The 25,042-nt window shown below is 40.7% G+C and overlaps 2 protein-coding genes across 3 annotated transcripts; one reads left to right on the top strand and one right to left on the bottom strand.

Annotated features, from left to right (window-relative positions):
* Positions 1-221: 221 nt before the first annotated feature.
* Positions 222-3,273, top strand: lag3 (lymphocyte activating 3). Its single transcript, XM_033639895.2, has 8 exons — positions 222-413; positions 533-653; positions 847-1,067; positions 1,243-1,503; positions 1,618-1,935; positions 2,027-2,284; positions 2,413-2,534; positions 2,916-3,273. The coding sequence occupies exons 1-8, from the start codon at positions 365-367 to the stop codon at positions 3,009-3,011; spliced, it is 1,446 nt and encodes a 481-aa protein (XP_033495786.1). The 5' UTR covers positions 222-364; the 3' UTR covers positions 3,012-3,273.
* Positions 3,274-3,279: 6 nt separating this feature from the next.
* On the bottom strand, positions 3,280-24,483 carry plekhg6 (pleckstrin homology domain containing, family G (with RhoGef domain) member 6). Of its 2 annotated transcripts, none has more exons than XM_033639894.2 (15): positions 24,312-24,483; positions 20,884-21,094; positions 18,277-18,411; positions 17,817-17,954; positions 17,183-17,278; positions 17,007-17,057; positions 16,582-16,731; positions 14,152-14,262; positions 12,228-12,377; positions 11,423-11,557; positions 10,883-11,002; positions 10,633-10,765; positions 10,427-10,542; positions 7,587-9,064; positions 3,280-3,906 (listed from the first exon to the last, which is right to left on the bottom strand). In XM_033639894.2, exons 1-15 carry the CDS (start codon positions 24,329-24,331, stop codon positions 3,726-3,728), a joined length of 3,225 nt encoding a protein of 1,074 aa, XP_033495785.1. In that variant the 5' UTR covers positions 24,332-24,483; the 3' UTR covers positions 3,280-3,725. The 2 variants fall into 2 exon arrangements, with proteins under 2 accessions (XP_033495785.1, XP_078027769.1); XM_078171643.1 differs by lacking the exon at positions 24,312-24,483 and adding an exon at positions 22,097-22,378.
* Between the last annotated feature and the right edge of the window lie 559 nt (positions 24,484-25,042).

Genomic DNA, 25,042 nt, shown 5'->3' with positions numbered 1-25,042 from the left:
ATTTGATGTGAAGAAAGAAACAGAATGAGATAGAGAGAATCCGTGGGAGGAAGTGGGTCTCCCTGTTTACATATCTGTCAAACAGTTTCCAGGCTGACAGAGACAGACCGCATCAAAGTGTGGCTTGTAGCTGAAGTCACATGATCAGCAGAGGAACTACCAAACACTCCACCTCCTTTAAGCGCCCACGGGCTCATATATATACCTCATCTACCAAACTCATGAAAACACAGAGAGCACATTAAGCGAAGACAGAGTGTAGGAAGTGGAAAATAGAGCAGGTTCAAACAGGGGGAAGAGATTACATAGAAATCTGTGGAAACTTTTTTTTTTAACCAAACTAACATTTTTTACAATCAAAAACATGCTGTTGGAATATTTTATCTTTGGGGTGATTTCCTTTCTTATGAAAGGTAAAGTTATGACTTTTTTTTTTTAACAACAATTTCTTTTTATCTTTTGCACGTCAGATGCACATTTTTTTTCTGCTCATTTTCTTTCTAAAGTGAAAATTTTCTTGCTTCTTCCCCAGGGGCTCAGTGCAAGGAAACTGAGGTGTTTGCCGAAGCAGGCTCTCAGGCTGTACTGCCCTGCAAAGGCAACCCTTCATCTCGCGTTGTCCCCCTCATCGTCTGGAGTAAAGACAAGAAAGGGTAAGACACAACTTTTTACTTTGCTCCCTCGACTCATCAGCATCCTTTGCCCCTCTTTGCTTCATCTGTCCAGCTCTAAACACCCAAAGATACCTCAATTTCCCTCCAGCTGCATACTTAACCATCTATTAGCTTCAAACTTGTATCTATATGCTGACGACTCTATGCTGTCTGTGACACCTTCTGTCCGCAGCACAATTTGGAGGAAGGAAAAGACCGGTCTGCGGTACTGGGGCTCTAGCTGGTCATCGAAAGGCACCCAACGCGTCCAATGTCCCCACCTCCAGTTTGAAAGAGGCGATTTCAGCCTACAAATCAACAACGTGGGGAAGGAGGATGGAGGAGTTTACTTCTGCAGGGTGGAGCAGGGAGACCAGGTCACTCAAAATGTGGTCACACTCAGAATCATTGCAGGTAAGAAACATACAGCAGGATGTTTTGACTGTCTGTGCTTAGATAGAGGATTTCTTGACTGTGCTAAGACCACTCCATGAATTTGTTAAATCAGTGCATAAGATTAAACATAGATAAAGTACAAATTGATCCGTATTAGCTGTAATGTCAATAATCTCTCCTGTATCCTTCACAGTGTCCGTCTCTTCATCGGGTCCCGTATGGGGAAACAACGTTTTAATCAGCTGTAACGTGACACCTAAGCCTCAGGGAGCCTCTGTGGAGTGGACGTTGAACAACAGCCCATTTGTGCCGCAGGCTGGAATCACCTCAGAGAGAGGTGATGCTTTAAGTGTCGTAAGCGAAAAGGCAACTGTGAGACTGACCGGAAAGTGGACGTGCATCGTTGGCTACAAGGGCAACGAGGGGCGAGCTTCGGCAGCTCTGACAGTGAAGGGTAAGATTGAAGAGTTAAAATGTGTAGAAATTTAGAATTATCTTAAGAAATTAGGCTTTGAAGTTCATATTTTTATCTTAACCTCTCCTCTTTCAATCCCTTTCTCTCTCACAGGAATCATCAACCCATCCAAAGACAGTGCTAAAGTGTATGCTGCTGTGGGATCTACAGTCACTCTCCCTTGTGTGTTCTCCCCTGGTTTGAGCCCCTCTAATCCAGTCTGGGAGAAACTGAAACCTAGTTATCTTTTTAAACCTTCTTCCAATCGCCTTCCTGCCTCTTTTTCTCCAACCTCGCCGAACTCTCAGGACCCAGTGGACAAATCTGCCAGTTTGAAAGAAGTCGGGTTTGAGGATGAGGGCAAGTACAGATGCTCTGGCACCATAGAAGGACAACGCCTGAGTCGAACCATGCAGCTTGTCGTTGCCAAAAGTAAGTTTATAGGGATTCGGTTTAACCTTTTAAATCTTTTTTTTTTTGTCATCAGCAAAACATTTAATTATCTTTGTTGTTTTTTTCTCAGTTGAAAGCAGCACCCCGTCAAAGAAAACAGACTCCATGACGCTGACCTGCCAACTGACCGACTCGAGCGAGGTCACCGACTATGAGTGGGTTCATATGGTCTATGACCTTAATGGCACCCAGTCAGTTGGGTCCACCCAGAAGGAGAAGACCCTGAGTATCAGCCAAGACTCCAAGGAGAACCAAGGAGAATGGACATGTGTTTTCTACGGGAAAGGCGGCATTTTGGGAAATGTAACACACCACATCCATCTGATGAGTAAGTTCTCTGCTATTCATTCTTTAAATTTATGGTCTATGAAATAAATACACTTAAAAGATACTCAATAAACTGGACTCATGACTATGCAGAGTGTCTGACCGTTTTTATCTTGGGTTTCCCTACAGGTGGTCTGAGTGGACAAAAATCTTCGGGTGGCTCACACAACACTGCTGCCATAGTCGGTCTCAGCTTTCTCCTCCTCGTTCTGCTGCTGATTTTAGCTCAGATGTACAAGAACTACCAAAGGGTAAAGATCTTTTATTTGCAGTTATTCAAAAACTATTTGACCCTCTATTTTATTTTTCTGATTTGGAGAGAAAAGAAAGACAGCTGTATGAGCCTATTTCAGTCTTAAAATTTCTTACTAATATTTAATTTTTCCATGAAAGATGCAAAATCTTGAAATTATTGTCTTTGTTTCGAGATAAGTCACCTGATCCCAGAAAAAAAACTTTGCATGAGTTTCACTGGAAAGAACTGACCTCATCTCAATAATGATTTTTCCTTTTACATGGAAAATAAGCTACATTTTTTTAATATTAATTGCCTGCTAAAATTGTGATATATGTATGTGCATGTTCATATATCAAACAAAGTCAAATAATTTTTCACATCTTTGTTTCCACAGAGGAGAAGGGCCTTTCAGTACCCCGCGCTGGAGACGATTGTTCACACCATCTCCAACGAGCGGGAGGAGAGAGAAAGGAGCCGAGTGAAAAAGTAAAGACACAGTAAAGTTGAGGCATCGTAGATCTCACAGCGCTTAACTGAAGTGAGATCCATCTTCTTCCTATCTGCAATATGTTGGGAGATTTTTGTTTGCACAAGTTTTGTAAATATTTCCAGAGCAGACGTTGTAGCAGAGTTATTATTGAGTTTGAAAAGTTGTATATTATCCTGTTGTTTGAATTCTGTTCTCAGTTATCCTATCGTATGTAAAGATTTGTTTCCATATTGTGAATAAAATGTTTAACAAATAAAGAACATTTAAGAGCATTAAATCTGGTTTATTTGTTACATTATGTACAATCTGAAGGTGGAAAATTATCATTGATATAAATAATATATACAGTCACGTATAAAAAATAATGTTTCATCATATTTACACACAACACTGACCACATGTTTATGTATTCTACAAAAAAATATACATATTACATTATTTTGCAAATACTACAGAATCATTACAGGCCATAAATTCATGCTGAAAACATTTGTGTTATTGTAGAAACCAGAAGCTTGTTGATCTGCTGGAGAGATGTTTGTTTTTCTCCTTTGTGCACTTCAGGTTGTTATTTTTTTTAAAAAAAAGCAAAGTGTCCTTGATCACTTTTCCCTCTGTAGTGCACATTCACGGACTGAATTTTGGGTTTGCATGAAAGGTCACCAGTCGGCAGTCCACCCCATAACCACAGGACTCTGTGGTTCAGCTTCTGAGCTACACCTGACTACACTCCCCGTCTTCTTGCTCTGAGAGTCCCTGGATGTCCCAGGAGGCCAAAGATCGGCTGATGCCCTCCAGAAAGCCTTCGCCTGCAGGCTGTAAATGATCCATGACCTCATCATCATCAAAGCACCAACCGGCCCAGTCCACATTTACTCCATCCGTAAAAATAACACTAAAGGCGACGAGAGATGGAAACAGAAGGTCAAGAGTCAGCATTTGATAACATTTACTGTGCAAATACTTTCTTTACTCTGCCCCAAGTTGGGTTATGAACTCAAAGCTGCTCAAAGATGCATTTCAGGGGTGATCATGCCTTTGCTGTGTCTGCCCCCAAACTGTGGAACAGCATCCCCGTACCAATCAGATCTGCCCCCACCATTAACTCGTTTAAGTCCAGACTCAAAACCTACTTTTATTCACAAGCATTTGAGTCCCCCTGATCTGGTTTTCCCTGATGCATGCCTGTGTGTGTTGTGTCTCTACATTTTTGAGCCGTGTACCTGACAGTTATGTTGCCTTTTAGTGTTTTATTCCTTTTATACAGCATTTTGGCTCAGTGACTTGTTTTTAAATGTGTTTTAAATAAATCTGAGTTGAGTTTGAGTTGATTTCTGTCTGACCATGAAGTATGAAATACCTAAAAGAAGGACTGCCATGCACAAAACAGTAATTATTTTATGATGCATGATGTTAAAAAATGCTGATGACTGATGATGTCTTATCTGACTAATAAGTCATAACAACTTCTACCTTTAATTTGTTTTAATTTAACATAATGAGTTATTTGTATGAATTGGCATTATTTCAACTCATTTATGAGCAGTTCAATGAAATGTATATTTAAATGTGACAAATTAACTTAAATGTGTGAACTGTAATTACTGCTTAATGTTCTTGTGTTTCTTTTTAGGTGTTTATAGCTCATTGCTCTGTAGTGTGAGGAATTAAACTAGTAGGGAGTGACAAAATAGGCTTTTAAAAAGTTTTAAAATGAGCTCTGACAAGGACATTGTTTAAATCTCCTGTGAAGTTTTGCGAGGTAAACAATCCACAACTTAAGATACTGAGAATGTACACAGTGGTTTGTGGTTAGTTAGTTTTTAAGAACATTTTTATGTGTGCCTTTCATATTTTTTAGGATAATTTTGTATTGTTTTGTTTTCTTGTTTTTTTGTAAATAGTATTTTAATATTTGATATATATATGAATATATATGAATATATTGCACAGTGAAATTAAAGTAACGAAACAGGCTGTTAAAAAGTTTGTTTGAGTATAACAGGGAGACTGTTTAAGTGTCCAGCAGGGTTTCCAGTATAAACGACCCACAATTTAAAATACTCAAAGAAGTTTTAGAGAATGTTTTATCAGATGTTCAATGTGCTAATTTGGCGTGAGAGCACAACCAGTGGTTTGTGGTTAGTTCACATGAAAAAAACAGGTAATTTTATGTTTCCATTCACACGAAACAGTCTGTCCATCACCAGCCTACTCAACACTGGAAACTCATTTCAAAAGTAGAGATATGACAGGTATAGACTAAATTTCCCTATTAATGAGAATACAATTAAATCTAACCAGCATAGAGATAAGCATTAACCAACATAGAGATGAGTATTAAGAGGACACACGAACTAACTGCCAGAGAAACAAAACATCTGTACTGTGACGACAATGAAAAGATCTGCATTCAATCAGTAAGACTGAGACTTGATGATGTGGATTATCTGCCACGTCACAAGCTGCACACCTGAATGTCAAAGAACATCCAAAATGTGTGACAGTCGTCGAGCAGCAGGTGGAGTTCCTCTTTAAAAAATAGGACCTGAGCTCCTGTCAGAAAGTGTCCACTCTGCTGAAGTGTCCTTGAGCACGACGAGGCGCTGAGTGCGACCTCTGACCCTCATGTGAAGCAGCAAATCAAGATAGATTTGAACAGACTTGCTTTTTCTTTGTAACCTCAAAATAAATAAGGTTATTATTACTTTTTTTAACTTAACAAATATACTTTGTATTGTTTACTTTATTACAATGTCCCCTTAAATGTCCAGAAAGTCCAGTGTGCATTGCTCAGGTCCAGACCTTTGAATCCGTCCACTCTACTGACTCATTGAAACAGCAGTTTCTCAGTTGAAAAATCAATTAATCCTATGAGCTCTGCGGGGGAGACTAAAGATGAGCCAGTCAGCACCATGGGCAGGACTAATGTCATTGTCAAGCTGTGCCGACATGGCCTGACATTGTTTTTACTTCATTTTGCTTGATTAAAACTCCGGCAAAACCAGTATGCTGGCATAGTGTCAACTTAAAATGATGTTTTGTCTTGATTGTTTCATATTTGTTCAGTTTGATCAAGGGGTGTACGGTGAACACTGGGATGAACAGTGAGAATTTTCATGTTTAATATTAACTTTATTGATGAAATATAAAAAGGCGGTATAGGATTTGATAAGAGCTTGCTTCCCCCAACTTATTTTTCAACATCAAATACTTATTTTGTTCACTGAATATGTCTGCTGTGTATTCTGGTTTTGTTTTCTACTCATTTGTCTTATTTATTTTGCATGTTTGAAATAAAAATCTAATCTAAATGTTAGATTCAGGCAGCTACATAGGTCTCTATGATTGGTTAGGTCAGGGGTAGGTAACCTGCAAAGTAAATAACTTATTTTTAACAGTTTTATTTTTCATACATCATTGCTCTAGGCTTAAAGTGATTTTACATTCTCTGATTGTAAAAATGTGTATACTTAATTAAAAAAAAAAGGTTGTTTTTTTTTAAAAAAAGGTTTTAACATTTCTTCAGCTAAAATGTGCGTCATACATCTACGACCTGTTGCCTTTTCCTCTAAATTTGCCAAACCTGAATGGTGGTGGCTCGTCTTGAGTCTCCCTAGCTAGGCTAAGCATGGATTCCAAATTCAAAAAAGGAAAACAGAGAATATAGTAGTGTGTGGACAGATTTGTTTGCTTTCACCGCCATCGCTGCAAAGTTAAAGTAGCAAATAATCATGAAAAGCACACTGCAGAGGAGCCACCTACTGGTAAAAGATATTAATGAACACTCGATTTAAGCCATCAGTAATGCTGATATACTAATTTAGGTACCTTCATTATATGGCTCAAATATGCTTTGCAGCTCTATGTAGATCTTTTTTGACTTGTTTTGGCCAAAAATTGCTCTTTTAATAGTAAAGGTTGCCGACCTCTGGGATAGGGTAAATCAAATACCCCTCCCCCAAGGAAACTGGTTGGAGTGGAGGCAATGTAAAAAGATGGATAGGGAGAGTTATGAGCTGACAATTCTAATAACAATACTACTACTACTACTACTACTACTAATAATAATAATAATAATATTTTGTCGCTGTATGTTTCTAAAACTGGGGCTGAGACTGAGACAACTGAAGTCTTACTTTAATAGGGAAGATCATGTACCAGGCTTCTCTTGAATCACATGGCAATTTTAAGAGCGATGCGATAGTTGCCTCTGATACTGGCTGTATTTGTATATATATATATATATATGTATATTAATCACTTGTTTGACAAATGGACTTTTATTCATTGATCAATTGTATGTTTTGCTTGGTGGCCTCCAAAGCCACGTTGATGCTCTCTTGGAAAAGTGTTAGCTTGTGTTAGTGTTGTAGTGGGAGTATGATGTTCATACGTCATCAGTTGTGACTAGTTTGTTTGTGTCTGTTTTGTTTTTTACCGCGCAAAAGAAACCAAATCCTTTCTCCCTCCGCAGATGAATAAAAATCAAATCCATATGATACCAAGTCAACATGTCAGTTAGTCAAATGAAAGAAAAACATGTGAAACTAATTAACACTTTGTCAAACTAACCTGTTCCTCTTGTCATCTTCATCTCCATCCACCAACTGCTCCTTCCATCCTTTACTCACTGTGAGCGCTCTGTGTCTCATCAGCTCCACCTCCTCTTCCCCCCACTCAGTGTCTCTGTCTCCATCACTGGGCGATGGTGATGGTGACGATGTGATGGAAAACGAGGGGGAAGGAGGAGGATACCTTGACCTCAGATTAGGCATTGTTGCATTTCTGCCTCTTCTTAATAATCCATCTCTCTCTCTGGCTCTTTCCAGGAGTCCCTCCAGAGGTGAGTGGTGTCCGTTAGGGTTATGTCTTGAGATGGGGAAAGCCGCATTCTCTGTTGGTAATGTGTACAGACTGCTGGAGTGCATACGAAGTCCATTGCCTCTTTCGATGATGATGTTAGGAATGGAAGCTCTCCTTATGTTTTTTGCTCTGTCATAGAAGTTAGGATCAGGCTCAGATTCAAGCTCAGATTCAGAAAATGTCCGAGGGTCTGGGGAGACTCTGTCATTCGTTTTCCAAAACATCCCTTGGTTCAGCTTCAGGGAGCCCAGCTTTAGCACCCGGTGTGAATCTGTGCCAGGGGGAAGAGAGCTTCTCTTCAGTTTATTGTTTGGGCTAGAGAGAGTATCACTGTTTGTCTGACCTGAGTCCTGGAAGAACTGCCTAGATGTCTGAGTAGAGGGATGAGTACTGACCGGCCTCCTCCTCCGTAACCCGGGTGACTTCAGATTTTTGGAGAAAGCCCAAGCCTCTGGAAAAGTCTCATCTCCAGACTGGCTGTAGTTGGAATTTCTCCTGGAGTCCTGGTTCACAGACTGCGAATCTGAGTCCCTCCTTGTTGATATTACTCCCTCTCCTGGTGGTCTTAAAAAATCAGGCCCCTCCCTGGATACTGTGGTTTGGTAAGGAGGCTGTGAAGTACTCTCTTCGTCTGTTGGGTAGTCAACATCTGGATAGAAGAGTGGTCCAGTTGTGTTGTATCTGAACGGATCAGCAGCATGAACGTACTGACCCAGATTAGGGGCAGATTGCACCCTGTGGTTCCAGTTCACCAATTGCCCCCTTTGCTCCTCTTCCTCTGTGTAGAACCTGACTTGTTCAGCTCTCACTCCCATTTCTATCCATTCATATCCTTGGACTTCTGGTTGCCGAGCAGCAATGCCCCTATTCAGTGATCTACGGTTACTGATGTTGGGCTGGGAGTGCCAAACAGGTACAAGAGGATTATTAGTGGTGTCATCATCTGGAGGCTGATCCTGTTCCTCTGCTTCATTTGACGCCAACATCCCATTTATTGATCTGGGGATAATAAGTTCCTCACTAAGTTCATTCACAAAAGTCTCTCGTCTTGATGGTAATAAAGTTTGTTCTTCTGTCTCCATATCATCTGCTTTGGCTTCTGTGACAGGTTTGGCCTCCAGCTGCTGGATTCTCCAGTTCTCTAGTTGTCTGTTGTTCTCTGTTTGTCTCAGGATCATAAGTGTTTCCTGACAAAGTAACATAGAGATAAAATAAACTGATGAGTATGGAATTTGTATTTCAGTTTCATGTACCAAAACTAAAGGCCTGTGCACACCAAGTCCGTATTTTTTGTATGCGTTTTTCTCATGAGATAAACATTGTTACGCACACAACCCTTGCACACTGAGTCCAATGTGTTTTATTGTTGTATTTACTGCGAAAATTTGCAACACAAGGCAAATTGGAAAGACTCGATTGCTCTCTTGCCTCTCTCCACTGGAGGTACATCCCTGGCTGTCTGGTGGATCGTGGTCCAAAAGTGGGTTGCAGGACCATTCTGAATGAACCGCAAGTAACTCACAAATGTGTCGTTTGAAAAAAAACAACAACAAAAAATGCCACATTTTTAAGTTTAGTGAATTTCCGTCATAGAGCTTTTATTCTGAAGTGCCATTTCCTGCTGTAGAGTGAGTGACTAACGGACAGCTATTTAACAGATTCAGCAAACAAGCTCAAAAACATGGCCAAATGCAAGTATGATGCTGAGTGTATTAAACTGTGCGGACCTTGGGCTAATGACTAAGGAGAAATCTGGACCCTGTGACTGTTCCCATGGTTGGGAACCAATGTGCTAGGCTGTACTTAAACACAGAGCTAAATGCTAACATCAGTATGCTAACATGCTCACAGTGCTGATGCTAACATGCCTTAACCCACTGGGTATCCATCTGATGGGTCCAGACAGCATTTTAGCTAATCTATGTAAAAGATATCTGCATATGAATACAGATACAAAAAACGTAATAATCTAATTGTTAACAGGAGATAGCCGATGGATTCTGAGATTTTGGCCAGTGCGTTTTGCCTCTTTTGCTCTCCACATGGACTGTTTACCTGCAGACAAAAGCCTGCTCAAACATTGGTCAGTACAACCTGGACTACAAACAGTAATCAGAATGCCTCTGTAAACAAAATCATGTCCCGCTGCCCACAGTTTCGAGATACATATGCAGATATCTGTTTTTAGACATTAAGCTAAGGTTATTGGGAATATCATTACTTTCACAGGTGATAATGTTGGAGGAAAATCTGGGGGATCAAGTTATTAAAATTCATGGCAATCCATTTAACAGTTGTGTAGACATTTTCCTTTAAATCAAAAATGTGTTTTGTAATGGTAGCGGTTAAAGTAAAAGTCATAGATCTCCAAAGTCTTCAGGATTCATCCTCTGGAGAACACGAATGTAAAGAAATTCATGGCAATTCATCCAATAATTAGTGACATATTTCATTCTGGAAGTGTTGGACAGACAATTGACAGACAGACTGACATTGCCACACTGCAAGTATGGCAACTATCATTTCAGACTTGAAATATCAGCTTTTACCTTTGCCTGGTGGATGGTGGAGACCCACGTGGAGCAGCTGTCTGAGGTGCTGGCTACAAATATGTAGACATTCAGGGCACTCCGAAGCTCACCCACCTCCACGAGAACAAATGAACCTGAGAGGGGAGGAGGAATGATTATGGGATCTATAATATATTTATACAGAATCCAACTGTCTTGTGTCTTAATAAGAAAGTGTTACTCACAGCCATCTTTCAGTGATATGCAATACGTTCTGTCGAGGGCCAGAGGAGGTCGAATTACCTTCAGCCGCTCTCCCTTCTTCTGGACTTTGGTCATTAGAAGCACATCTGAGAAAAGGAGAGCCACCACCTCTAGCTGCATCGTACCATGTGAGAGACACACACAAATGTTTAAGAAAAAAAGCAGCGACAAAGGATACTCTGAAGATATAGATTTAAATGTGCTGCGACTCACTGAAGTGTCTCTGCTCACCTTGCTGTCTTTTCTCCCCCGAATCTTCAAGTTCTCCTCCAGCAGGAGCTTACGCACAACATCAGGGCCTACTCCTCTGATGGGGCATGTTAGGTCAAACTGGCAGATCTCTCGGACATGCTGTCAAGGAAATCCATCATAAGTAATCATCAGCGGTAAAACATATTAGATTGAATGCCTGTTTAAATTGGCAGAAATCCACAATGTTCAGTACGGTTATTACAGCCTGATATCTGATCTCCACATCCTGTCTTCTCTCTTTTAGATCATGCAATACCTTATGACCACAAAGAGATGCAAAACAACTACAAAGATACTGTAAAGTGACTATAAAGATAGCATCTCTTTCAGTCTTGGTGTTTCGCTCCTGTGTAGAAGAGGTGTCTGTGCCCAGGTTTGCCTCATAGTTTGTCCATTGGTGCAATAGTTGCTCTGCCTCTAATGAACGTCTACTTGACCAAGAGGAGGATCTATGAGTGCATAGGATATTTTCTGACTCCAGAATATTCACAAGAAGCTGATTTTCTGATCATGTTTTACCTTGTCAATGTCTTCATTTATTCCCTCCACCTCGTATCCCTCCACCCTCTGAGCGGAGATGGTGAGGGCGAGTTCCTCATCTCTTAGCCTCAGGTAGTCATTGATACTCTCCAAAAAGTTGTTTACACTGGACAACTGCAGAGGAGCATGAAGAAGATGGTTAGTGAGAGTTTGTAGCTCTGCAGAAGACAAATCATTTGTGCTGAAATGAACAGCGTTAATGACTTAAAAGTTCCTCTTTCATTCTTTCAAATGTTTTGCTGCACTGATAAGGGGAAAATCTGATATTAAAGGAGTTGCAGCCTCCAGAAATGAAAATGAACCTTTTTGCTTACTGTATCAAAAAACATATCCTCAAAATGCGACAAATCACATTTGCTAAATTTTAAATGGTCACATGATGGAATATTTTACATGGACGTTTCTCCGATCTATCAACAATATGAAAGAGGATCTGAGAGAAAGGTTGGGGAATTTGAAATTTGTTTGAGATTTATTTTTCAATAGCAGCCATTCCCCTCCCTTTTGACTAATGTTTTTTCAAGACATCTGTAAGATATCTCATGAGTTCATCTGCAAAGATGAGTCACACAGGGTTTGTCACAAAGATCAGTATACTGATAGCGAGAGGAGGCCTCTGTCTACCTAATATCTATAATCACCATACTGCACTTTAGATATCCTGTAAAATAAGTTTACAGCTCTAGGAACTCTCATTCAACTTTCGGAATACAGTGTGGGGAAATATTAAACAAGAATATGTTAAATATTAGACTTGTGGCTTCAGGACGTTAAAGTTTCTCACCATGCCTCTGAGTGTGTGCTGTACATGAGGATCCTGGGTGGTTTTCAGCACAGCTTTGAGCAGCAGAGGGTACTTTGTGATCCTCTGATGGGGTTTGGCCTGCATGTCCCCGAGCCGCATCCTGTTACACTGAGGGTGAGTCTCCACCCACTGCATGGGACAAAAACACAAAAACATCACCTCAAGTCAGAGCCTTTGATTAAAACAAGTTCTATTACATATTGGCTTTGAACCATGGATAAAATGGTATTTAAATAGTCGGAATTTAAAGGAGCAATTCACCTCAATTACAGCATAATAAGACAATAACAGCATCCTACAGTAACATACATAATATTTAGCCATACTGAGCATTGGAAAATTACATCTTAAAAACGTAATACTGACATATCTTTATATGAACAATGTCCCAGTTATGCTGGTTAATCCTCAGCTCTTACTGTGGAGAAATTTTAAAGTTTTTACTAGACAATAGTTCCTATTGAATTCACAGGCAGTTCTGTAGATAACCCTGATTTAAAGCTACAGTACTTTTTTTCATTTAGGTTTTGTCTTATGGCAAAAGGTGACATTAATACACGAGGCAGATTATATGAAATCATTCTCCTGTGTTTCCTCATAATGCTCCTAATGCCATATGTAAGCAACCAATCGGAGCTGAGGTGTCTCTGATCCAACTGTCAAACATGTCAATTAACTGTGGTCAGTATTATCAGAAACATATTTTAGTGTACTGTTTAGCTGTAAATGAGAACGTTTGCGCTGGCCAGTGGGTGGTGCCTTGTTTTGGCTCAACTGTTCTTATTTTACAGCTAAACAGTACACTAAATTTGTTCCTGAAAATATTTAAGGCGGGGGATATGAAATGCAGTAACAGAATCTCGACTCATATTTAATCAGTACTGCCTAGTTTGACGGTTTGATCACAGTTTACAAGCCGTGACTGACATGATTGACAGCTGCTCTCTCTGAAAATGACCTGCGACTGGCCAAAGTGTCCAATCAAGGGCTAGATTTTCTAAACCTGAACACAGATCCAAGCAGAGGTGCAGAAGTCAAGCGTTCTCCCAGACCACTTGAATTAGAATATGCTCAAAGTTAATTACAGGATTTTTGCTCATTGACATCAAAATTAAACTGCCTTGCCGAGCTTTAACGAGGACATTATTTTTTCATTCACCCCCACAGTATTGAAGTAATGTTAGAGAACTGATATCTCAAATCTGTGACAAGGAAAAACCATATGTACCAAAACAAAAACTACCCCGAGGGCTAAGTGAGATGTTTTTGTTTTGTTCGATGTGTTTGAGAAGACCCCTTGACGCCAACCAGGCAGAATTTCCTGGTAAAAGTGTCTCTCTAGCTGTAAAACAAAAACTTATCACCTCCCACTCAGGTTTGACAAGCCTGATGGTGTGACATAAGTGAGAAGGCAAGTGTTGAACAAAAACATATACAGAAGTGGTGCCTGGTTTTGAACAGAAAATAACATTGTTGACTGCAGGCTGCCATGTTTCTTTTAAATTGCTTTTAAAATTCCTTCCTTTCCCAGGCTTTGTGCAATTACCGCAGGACACACTTGATGTGCAGTAACTATACCCAAGGAGTCCTGTGCTTAGTGAACAAGAAATGCTGCCAAGTCTGAATCATTTGGAGAAATGCTGCAACAAGTGGTTGGCCATCACAAAGCAACCATGACAGGTCGCCCACAAGGTTATGAAAACATCACAAACCACACCACAGCGCGTCACCATTATTAACAGAGCAGTTAGTCACTACTCTTGATTCCATTCAGGTGCACTCAATGGTAATTATTGGATTTGTGTGGGCAAGTGATTCAGTCTGTGTGTGCCAGTTTTTATCCTCACACGTATGAGTGTCTGTGTGCATGTTGGGCGTATCAGATGTGTGCTGCTTGCTGTACCTGGACGTAGGTGAGGAAATGTGGGTTGCTCTCCATCTGCCTGCGTGTGAACTCCAGATTGTTCTCCTCCTCCCAGCAGTAATGCTGATAGGAAGCGAAGCGCTTGTGGAACTGGGGATGAAAATTAGAGGATGATTGTATTTATTTATTTATATGCCACTTGTATCCAAAGCGACACCACAAGTTTCTGTTCTGCGTTCAGACTTTTACTTCAAGAGGAACTCCCCCAAGTTACAGTTTTACATCCGTGTCTGTCCAGACTCATAAGTAGCCATGACAGGTGACAGTGCCAACTAAATATGGATGTTGCCGCAAAGAAGCTACAAATTCTAAAACATGGATGCTTCACACACGCTTAACCAGGCAGTACAGACGATCCATACAGTCACCACAGTTTCAAGGTGGGCACCCGAAATTAGTGTCACAGTGACGTTGACCTTTGACCTTTTGGATATAAAGTGTCGTAACTTCATCATTTTTATCCCAGTAGACATTTGTGTGAAATTATGACATATATAGTGTATGAACATGTTTTGTGAGTGACCTTTGACCTTTGACCACCAAAATCTAATCAGTTCATCTTTAAGTCCAAGTAGACGTTTGTGCCAGTCAAGGTGTTTTTGAGTTATCATGTTCACAAGAATGGGACAGATGGACAAACAGACAACCTGAGAACATAATGCCTCCGGCCACTGAAAAATTGCCTCAAGTGATGTCACTTAAGTCAGCACTGGCTGGGGCATCAAACTAGAAGCTTCAAAATGAAAGAAACTTGTAGGTGTGGAAAAAGTGAGTTTACCAGACCTCTGTAGATATTAGCTACTACTAGTGTGTATTTGTTGCCTAAAATGTTTTTAGAAACATACTTTAGTTTACTAAAGTAATAAGTAAGTAATTCGAGATCATTTGTTATCAGCTCACCGTCATATTGTTTTCGGACAGGCAACTCGCATTATGTCACCCACCACCTGAGGTGTTTATTAGTCCAGAGCACAATGGTGGCCCTGGCGCATTTGGTGTCCAAGGTGAGCCTCACTAAAAGCTACGTTTTATTAGTTTACATTGAACACATCATGAGAACGTTAGAATTTACCTTTGCACAATACTGTTTTTTTTGTACTGAATAGAGCTTGAACGCTTCACAATGTAAATCGCTGCAGCCTCCATGTGCTGTTAATTGTGGCCACCGACTGCGTCAAGGTAATGATAACTAGCTCTCCTCCTGCTGATTTCATGTTCTTTCTCTGCACATACACTCCTCTCAGTAGTGTAGTGGTAGTTGGGTGGGCACCAGAGAGCTTTTGTCATTTTGACAGCATAACAATACAACGTGTTTTCAGGGTTCGTGTGATGTCTGATAACTAAGTGTAATGAGCTGGGGAGGTGGGACAGCAGGAACCCAGAAAAAAAGGCCTCTCTATTATTTTACAGGCTTTGCTACGCCGTTTTGTTGTTGTGGCCTTATGTAATATTTCAGAATAAGTGTAGTGATGTTTTAGTAAAAAACAGTAAAAGATAGACATTTGGGTTTTTTTCTTTCTCCGCTTTGTGGCGCCCCCTATTGATGACCGTGCCCTTAGTATTCACCTATACTGCCTATGCTACAGGCCGGCACTGCTGGTGCAGCACAGTGCATTCTGCATTCTGGTAGTTGTAGGTTTTCTACCTCTTGAGCAAACACCACAGCCTTTTTCCTCTGTTTTCTCTGGTCATGTAGCACCAGTTTTAAAAGTATTTGTGTCTTTCTACTGCATAGACAGCCCAGATTTATGAAAGGACCATCTTTCCAGCTGTGAAATACTTTTAAATATTACTTTTCTTACATTTTTTGTGTAGTTAACTACCTAAACTACAAACAATTTTGGGCCATAAATTGCTATAAATCTGACTGATGGATAGTCTATACAAAACCACAGCTGACATTCCTGCACTTTCCCATGAATATTCAATTCAATTTTCAATTTAATTTTATTTATAAAGCCCAGTGTCACAAATCAGAATTTGCCTCAGTGGGCTTTACAGCATAAGACATCTCTCTGTCCTTGGACCTTCACAGCGGATAAGGGAAAACCCCCCCAAACAACCCCTTTAATGGGCGAGAAAAGTAGTGTTGTAGATTATTTTTTTAATTTGTCTATGTATGGCCTGTGAACAAGTGGGTACTTATTTTATACATTTTTGCTGGCATGTGATTTTTTTTTGTTTCATATTTTGCTCTAAGTTCTTATCACATGTGCATTGTCAGTTTGATCTTTTCCTACAAAGTAGTTGTTGTAAACTACTTTTCTAAGTAACTTTAATTAACTTAAGTGGATGTTTCCCCAGGGTAGCTTTGCTGTAGCTCAACTTCCTCCACTGTAAAGTAACTGGCTTGCAAAGCTATGCAGAGACACACCTCTGTAATGTATCATGCAGACAGTGAGTTCATACCTGCAGGCAACCAGCCTCTAACATCATGGGGTCAAAGGGCTTGCCTGTCCTCCGGACTTCTTGTAACATGGGAAAAATCACCTCCTGCCAGAACTTCTGGTGTGCAATTAGGATGGAGGCAAGGTTGGAGAAAAGCAGCTCAGGGGTCACCTATTACAGGAGGAAGTCAAAACAAAACAAAAAAAAAATCATAGTGCTTAAGTTTAACTCGACTGCTTTGTGATATTTTCCGTCCTCTCGATGGAAATCTGTTGTTGTGCTACATTTTCCGCTTGTGTGTTGTATTCTGTGTCAGCTCGAGCGGATGTTCTTGCTGTGCCCGTCAATCTATGTCAGTGGTATGCAGAGCAGTGGAAAATAGGCCTGCAGATAAAGAGTGTTGTGTGTTTCCAGTCTACATGAGACTGTGTGCTCTGCAGACTGACCTCCGGAAGAAATCCACACTTGCGCAGGTTTTCAAGAGCTGCAACAACCAGCTGTAAGAAGCAGACACAGTTTTGTTAAACATCCTGTGGAAAATCCCTCTTCATCTCCGACATGTGTAAATATATATACTGTATTTAAATGAGACAGCAGCAGCAGGTAGAGAATGACATTTTACATCTTTGATGATAATGAGCTTGTTGATGTAGGTGAGCTCAGTGTGAACAAACTCCCACAGTGCCTCCTGTTGGTGTCTCTGCGTCTTAGACATCGTCTGATCATCGAAACAAGACAGAAGAGGAGAAAGGAAAGAGGAGGGAGAGGAGATGATCATTAGGAGTGTGTAAAATATACATACTGTGCAGGTATTTAGCAGTAAGAGCAGGAGAATCATTTAAAATATATTGCAAGAGTCTATATTTTTCTAATTTTGAACAAATCCAGTGAACAAGACAAAGTTAATTTTTTTTTCCCCACTTTCTCATCTTGTCTGAAGCTTTACGTTCCTTCAGTAGACATGAATCTTTAAAAACAGGTCATGAAATTGTATTTTTATATTTGAAAAATGCAAAATAATTTCCTAAATCTGCTGAACACTGCAGGTTTACCCTCAGGTTACCCTTGTTGCTTTTAAAAATTTCTTTCTATTTCTTTTTTATTTCTCTTTTTTATTGCTTTGATTACCTTTACTGTCTTTATTTATATTGACATTTTGGATCTTGCATTTTGCATATTTGTTTGATTAGTTTCAGTCTTTTCAAGTGATTTGTTGACAATAAGAGAAACTGAGTTAATCATTAAAGGGCTCGTACTGAATGAGAGTGCACTATATCTGTCCAGTTCTTCTCCAGCGTGGTTCCCTGACTTTCCTCCTTCCACATCCACCTTAGATTGACCGGCACAGCGAAGCCCCCCAGCTCCTGCTTCAACACATCCAGCTGACCTCGCTCCTGAGAGGTTGTTAAACACAGGGAGAACAAAAATAAGACGGTTAAAGGACAGGAAGAAAAACCACAGCAGTCAGAGAGGATAAAAAGGAAACTTTGATCTCATAATGAATCAGTTATTCCTCAGAGGCAAGCAATCACTAACAGTTGTCGTGAATACTTGCGGTCAAACATGTCGTTCGTAAGTATGCCAACGGAGCAGAACAAGAAGTGCTGCAGTTTTTGTTTTTGGGTTGTTTGAGTGGGCGGACACGGTTAGAGCAAGTCTGTATCTGTTTCTAAGCATGTCAGCATGTAGTGTAATGAGCAAGAGACAACATAATACCTCAGACGCCAGTGTTTTCTCAGACACTCCCTGGCTGAACAGGACCTGTCTCAGTGCAGCTCTGGGTTTGGCTCCTGCAGACGGTCCCTTACTCACTGTTGCAAAGTCAGTCACCACCTTCTGCTTGGTTCGCCTCTGGAGACAGAAAATACTGTCAGGCTTTTTATTTTCAGTTTTTGCAGTTCATGTGGAAGCGCCAGAGGATCGATCACATTTACAACATTTTATTAGAAAACATTCACAAGATAAGAAATTGAGCATGAGATGAATCTAGGCTGGACTTGGACACTTGATACTCAATGTAAAAATATCAGAGGTGTGGACTCGAGTTGCATGACTTGGACTTGAGTCAAACCTGAGTCACAAATTTGTTGACTTTAGGCTTGACTTGACAAAATCAAGCTAAGGCTTGCAGCTCGACCTGGACTTAAACATCAGTGACTCATGACTTCACTCACACTAGAGTCTTTTGGCTTGAAAGTGTTTTTAGCTTCCCCCATTATTTTAAGTGTGCCATAATTAAATTAATTTCCTAAATCACCTAGTGTTTACACTATTTAGTACCAGCAAGCCGACTAATTCCCCAGATTGTTTGAACCAATCCAACAACATCCATTCAGGTTGCAGGAGAGAACCATGAAGAACTAACTTTATGTTACTGAGCACCAGTTTGAAAAAAACATACAGGGGATAATTTTGAGTACAAGAAAAAACAAAATGCAGTAGCCTATTCAAGACGGGGTCAAAATTACAGACGGAGATGCATTTTCTTCCAACTTAGGTGGTTAGTTGAGGCTAATATTAACATAGTTGGCAAGCTAATTCTTAGCTTACGTTATAACTCTTGTTAAAATGGCATCACATGTGGTGAAGAGCGTATTATGTCTTGTTTTATACTCGAAACTCAAAGTATAGGCCCTGAAACTTGACTCGGGACTTGTCAGACTTGACTTGGGACTTCAGTTCAAAGACTTGAGGCTTGCAAAACAATGACTTGGTCTCACATCTGAAAAATACTCCATTACAAGAATCCTGCATTCAAATTTTTATGAGGGCAAACCTACAGAAGTGTACCAGCCAAATGTACTTAAAGAGTAACTAAACCCTAAAACTATTTTTTTCAGCTGATAATCATTGTTTCTGGTTGTACAGTAGTGTTACTGACTGATCCTGCTCAAAATCTTGACAGTTTATTGCAAACTGTTGAAAATCTACATTTTTAAAAAAAAAAAAATGTGGTATGGAGTGCCCTCTACAGCTTGAAACCTGGTTACTACATTTGAATTTACATTACATTACATTGGGGGCGAATTACTCTTTTTCGGGGCGAATGACGTCACTAACCATCCACACTAAAGCCTGCCCTCCTCCCTTTACTCCTCCCCTTACTATAAAACCATTCTGTCACAGTTATCAAAATGATAGCGAGTAGGTTGGATCAGAGCAGAGAGAGTAGTAGAACAGAGAGAATAGCAAGTAATTTGTCGAATTGTATTGTTAGCGTAGTGTATTTTAGTGAAGGTTTACAGTTAGTAGTGTGTTTATAGTATTTAGGTTAGTTGGTCAAGGAGAGGCTCCGAGGCTCGGGAGTATATGTGCGGGGCGGCGAGGGAGGGATGTGGAGGGCCACTGTGCAGTGAGAGAGAGCCGAGCCTCGGGGGGTATATGTGCGGGGCGGGAGGGAGGGAGGGGAGGATGGATGGATGCGGTGGGCTGCTGCGCGGTGAGCTCAGGCTCCCAGAGAGGGAGAAATAGAACCAAGTAGGATAAAATAAGTCAAAGTGTGGAGAAGGGGACCGGCTGAGCTCCGGCCGCCTTCCCTTCTGCCCGTGTGACACAGTTAAGGGCGGTTTTCCAAGCCACCATCGGCACAATGGATATAAGCTCCACTGTCGGCAGGGTGAAAAAAAGTCTAAGTGTGGAGATGGGGAGAAGGGTGAACAGGGGGAAAGAGGCCGAACTCCAGCCGCCTTCCCTTCTGCCTGTGTGACACAGTTAAGGGCGGTTTTCCAAGCCACCATGAAAATAAGCCAAAGTGTGGAGGAGAGGGACCGGGTAAAGAGGCCGACCTCCGGGGAAGCCCTCTCCTCTCTCTCCACAGCGAGGGACAATCTTCACTCCGCCCCCTTCCTCAGCCCCTCGCCTGTCCCGACAGTGCCACAATCTATGTGGTTTTTAGTGCAGCAACATTTTAGTGCAGCAACAGTGACTGTTGCTGCACTAAAATGATACAATTATGAATACAAGATTCATAAAACATTGGCAGATGTGTTCTCTCTTTTAAAAGAAAAAATAAAACTCAATTTCAGACTACAATAATTTGATTAAAGGGTTTTTTTTTTGGGTGAAAAATGCATCCGTTTTTGAAAGGGGTTAGTATTGTAGTATAAAAATCAATCAGAAAACAAACTACTGACTGCAGATGTCAGATACAAGTAGTGGACTAAAGTGCAAAACAACCTTGTCTTAAATGTAGTCAGGTATAAAGTAGCATAAAAAAGAAATACTAAAGTAATGTACAAGTAGGTCAAACTGTACTTAAGCACAATACTTGAGTAAATTATTCACTGGTGATAGATCCTCACATATGAGTCACATGTCACTTGCCTGATATCCAAACGTGCTGAACCTGTGTTTGTCTGCTGACCCCCTGTGGTGATGGTTGATCTCTGCAGTTGCTGTCGTCCCATCAACAGCGTCTGTTTCCGCGTCCCTCTGCCTCTCCCCGTCCGCACCGTCTCGCCAGGGTACAGATGCTTCTTCCATCACTGATTCATTTCCCCCTCCGTTGTTTACATGCGGTGCCTTTGAAGAAAGGCTGAGGATAAGCACACAGGGTTACTCATTGCCAAAACAAGGTGTGTGAGGACACAGAGGAGAATGGTTTGTTAAGAGAAAGGGCTTTACAAGAGAGGAGGACAGAATGGAGGGACATTGAGTGCTTTGTTATTATTTTAAAGGGTTGACTTTCAGAGCAGAAGCTTTATAAATGCAAGGAAAACAAACACAGATGGCAACAAAAGAGATAAAGCTGAATTATTATAAACAATGGGACTGGTTGGATTTAAGCCAGTGGCTCCCGACCTTTTTGGCCTCTGACCTCTTAAACCAAAGACATTTTTTTAATCTTTTTTTTTTTTTTTTTTTGCATAATAATTTAATGAACCCTTGCCAAATACCACAGCAGGTATGGCTATGGCCAAAGCTAGTTTGCAGCACCACAAACACACACAAAACAGCACATAACACAAATAACAATACAATAAAATTACCATCAAACAAGAACAAGCACCAGATTATTCATGACTCTTTCAACTTGAGTTTAAAATGAGCCCAGGTATGGTCCTGTTTGAGTTCTGTGGGCAATAAGTCCCACATTTTAATCACATTTACTGAGCCAGAAACACTGACAAGTACCACCACGTCACCGAGCACTTGATGAGCCTCGTTATTTAGACATTTATGGATGTATCATGCTCAATTTCTTCAGAATTTGACATTGGTATGATTGTATCGGTTTCCTGTCCAAATTTTGAAAAGGATCAGTGTCATCTCAGTATATCAATATCATCACTATGGCCCAAAGAGCCCAAACTATCCAATGACTGAGGAGAAAAACTATCAGGGCAAAGTTAGAATAAAATAAACATGATTTTGTAAAGAAATAAGAAATACATTTTTGCTGCTTTCCTATTCTGTTCAGATTTATCTTGCAACCTGTTGAGTGTGTCCTTACCCAAATGTCCCTTTAATGCTTTGAACCCCAAGCCTTAAAGGGACAATTGATCCCCAAATCAAAAATACATATTTCTTTCCTTACCTGTAGTGCTTTCTATCAGTGTAGATTGCTGTGGTGTGAATTGCCGAGTGTCGGAGATATCACTTGCAGGGATGTCTGCCTTCTCTTGAATATAGTAGAACTAGAGGGCACGTGGCTTGTGGTGCTCAAAATGCCAACAAAAAAAAATTGAAAATCTAAGCAGCACTGTCCAAAAATCATGACCTGGTTTCTCAAGATAATCCACAGACCTTGTTGTGAGCAGTTTCATGTAGGAACTGTTTTCTTTCTACTGAACTACACCTGCCAACTGTATCACGGCACAGAAGTAAGCACGCATCTGCTTTGCTGGGGTCCAGACCTTTGTATCCTTCCACTCCACTGAGTTGACTGATTCATCTGGCTTCCTGACATAAAAAAGTGGTTCTCAGTTGAAATAAAAACACAACCAATGAGTGCAGCAGGAGACTGACAACATTGTCAAGCATTGTCAAGTGGTGTGACAGAACCAGTGAGGAGTATTAACATCAGTGGCGAGCACTGTATCCAAGACAGACACTGCCATTGAGGCTGTTTTAAATCGACATGTCTTCTCAGTATCGCCTGATATTGTAGTTTGTTTACTTTGCTCTACTCCATTCTTAGAACCTCAGCAAAGCAAGCATTTTGGCATGGCTACACATCAGTGTGGACTTAAAACGATGTTAGATTCAGACAAATACGTTGTTTTCTAGAGACTGGTTAAGGAAAATCAAATCCTCCTCCCAATGGAAATCGGTAAAGGTGGAAGCAATATCAGACTGGAATGGAGTGAAATGAGTTTACTATTCTGTCTGATGTGAGGCAAACTACTGCAAGCTTACATTACAGTTCAGCTTAGGAGAGCGCCATTTACGTTTACATCTTACACTGTCACATGCACAAGCCTCTCATCCATGAGTAGATGAATGCTTCCTTCTGCACAGTGATACTGTTGCAAAGTGTAGTTTGGTATTAAGAAAATAGTTCATACATGAAACTGTTTACAACAAGGTCTGTGGATTATCTTGAGTAATGGGTCATTGTTTCTGGAAAAAGACATTGCCGCTGAGATGTTTTCTTTGGCGTTTTGAATACCACAAGCCAAGTGCCATCTAGTTCTATTATATTCAAGAGAAGGGAGCCATCTCTACGGCCGATATCTCCAACACTCGTCAACTCACACCGAAACAATCCAGACTGATAAACAGCACTACAGGTAAGAGGAAAAATATGTTCTTTTGATTTTGAGATGAACGGTCTCTTTAAATATCAAGCAAGAAAGATGATGACAAACACAAAAAAACTAAATAGAATTTATAATTAGAAATAACAAACTAAACATCTGTATCCCTTGACTTCATAGTAATTTAGGCCCCACAGATCTGACTTGTGTTTTTCTCTCTGATACAAACACAGTGAATACAAGGAGTCAGACACTCTGTCAAAGAAGCATAAATTATTGCCGTTGCATCTTACAGACAGTGACGGTGATTTAACAGGACACCAACAGTTTCACATGGCTACAGCGTCAGTGACACAGTCCTGCGGGTCGTAGTGTAGCTCCAGGACACGTCTGAGTCTAGTTCACACAAATCCAATGTCATCACAATTTGCAGAATGTCCTGCTGCAGGTTTAAGTTACAGCGGAGAATGTGTCTCCATTTGCTGAGAGCTACTGTATCTCTATGAAATATTTCAACTTTTACAGAGTGGAGAAGTGACATTTTAACACACTGCTGCTAAATAATGCTGCATGCTGTAAACGCAGCATAGAAGTGTTGCTGTGACTATCCACGATTAGTTTTTAGGAGTCCGTCTGAAAGCAAACACAGTGCAAACAGGTTCACTGCACTAATGCTAAACTGTCAAACATCAAAGCACTCACGCAAGTGCTTTCATCACGGTGTCATACCTGTTAACAATCGCTGTCTGTGTCCCACATGAACACACTAAAGATGAAACAAGATTACATTGTAATTGTAACCCTTTTACCCATCTAAAGGTTGATATGGGTGAGTAAAATCAGGTCTCCTGGTAGTTTTATAGCCTCTGTAAATCAACAAATGAAAGCCAAGCAGACAGTCCGTAGATCAACACAGCAGCTCCAGCGTTCAGGTGTTTCACTGCACATGAAGACAGCTAGTCATATGCTCCTCTTTCACAATGCACACTCTCACCTTCTCACACTAACAGCTATGCTCTTATATTACAAAAAAAAAAAAAATACAGACTGTACCTGGGCTTTGTTGGATCCATTTTGTTTCACGCAGTCATCTTTGGTTTCTGTTAGCTTTCTCCTCCTCTTTCTCTCTGCTGGGATCAGTCCCTCCCTCTCTTCCTTTCACCTGCGCCCCTGCCCTCTGCAACTGGCCCGACGGGAACAACTGGATTTTGCAGCCAACAAATCAGTGCTCAGGACTGGTTAATGTGTCGCAGTTATGAGCGCCTAGAGAAGCAGAGGTGGTGACTGATTCCCTTGAGGATGATCTATTGTTGTTTCATGTCAATCAGAGTTATTGATCACTGAGCAAACAGGAGGAAATCATTTGTAAGAAGGGGGGAGAGGTCTCATGTGTTGTTTTTGCTCATTACACAGCAGAGAGAGATATGAAATGAACCGTGAGAACCTGGTGTTTCACAGCACAGTAAACTGGAAACCAGAGCAGGGCTCACAGGTAGAAAGAGGTGAGTTATGGGGAAGTGGAAAACCTAATAAAAATGTAGCTACAGGAAAGAGATAAAGATCCAAGATCAAGTCAGGTCATTAACAGGCTGGACGGTTAAATATATAGCAGGGAATATGTTGTTCCAAATGTGATTAATGTTAAAGCGTCACGCTGGAATGCAGACTGGCAGCGTGCCTGAGGTTAAATACAACATTACATCCTCATTAATGTTTTTCCTTCATTTACACTTCATCAGCATGCCCTAACATTCACTCTCTACCTGTTAATGACGGCTGTCTGG

The sequence above is a fragment of the Epinephelus lanceolatus genome, chromosome 10 (assembly GCF_041903045.1).
Source record: "Epinephelus lanceolatus isolate andai-2023 chromosome 10, ASM4190304v1, whole genome shotgun sequence".
NCBI classification, from domain to species: domain Eukaryota; kingdom Metazoa; phylum Chordata; class Actinopteri; order Perciformes; family Serranidae; genus Epinephelus; species Epinephelus lanceolatus.
This window is presented reverse-complemented; position numbering and strand designations above follow the sequence as displayed.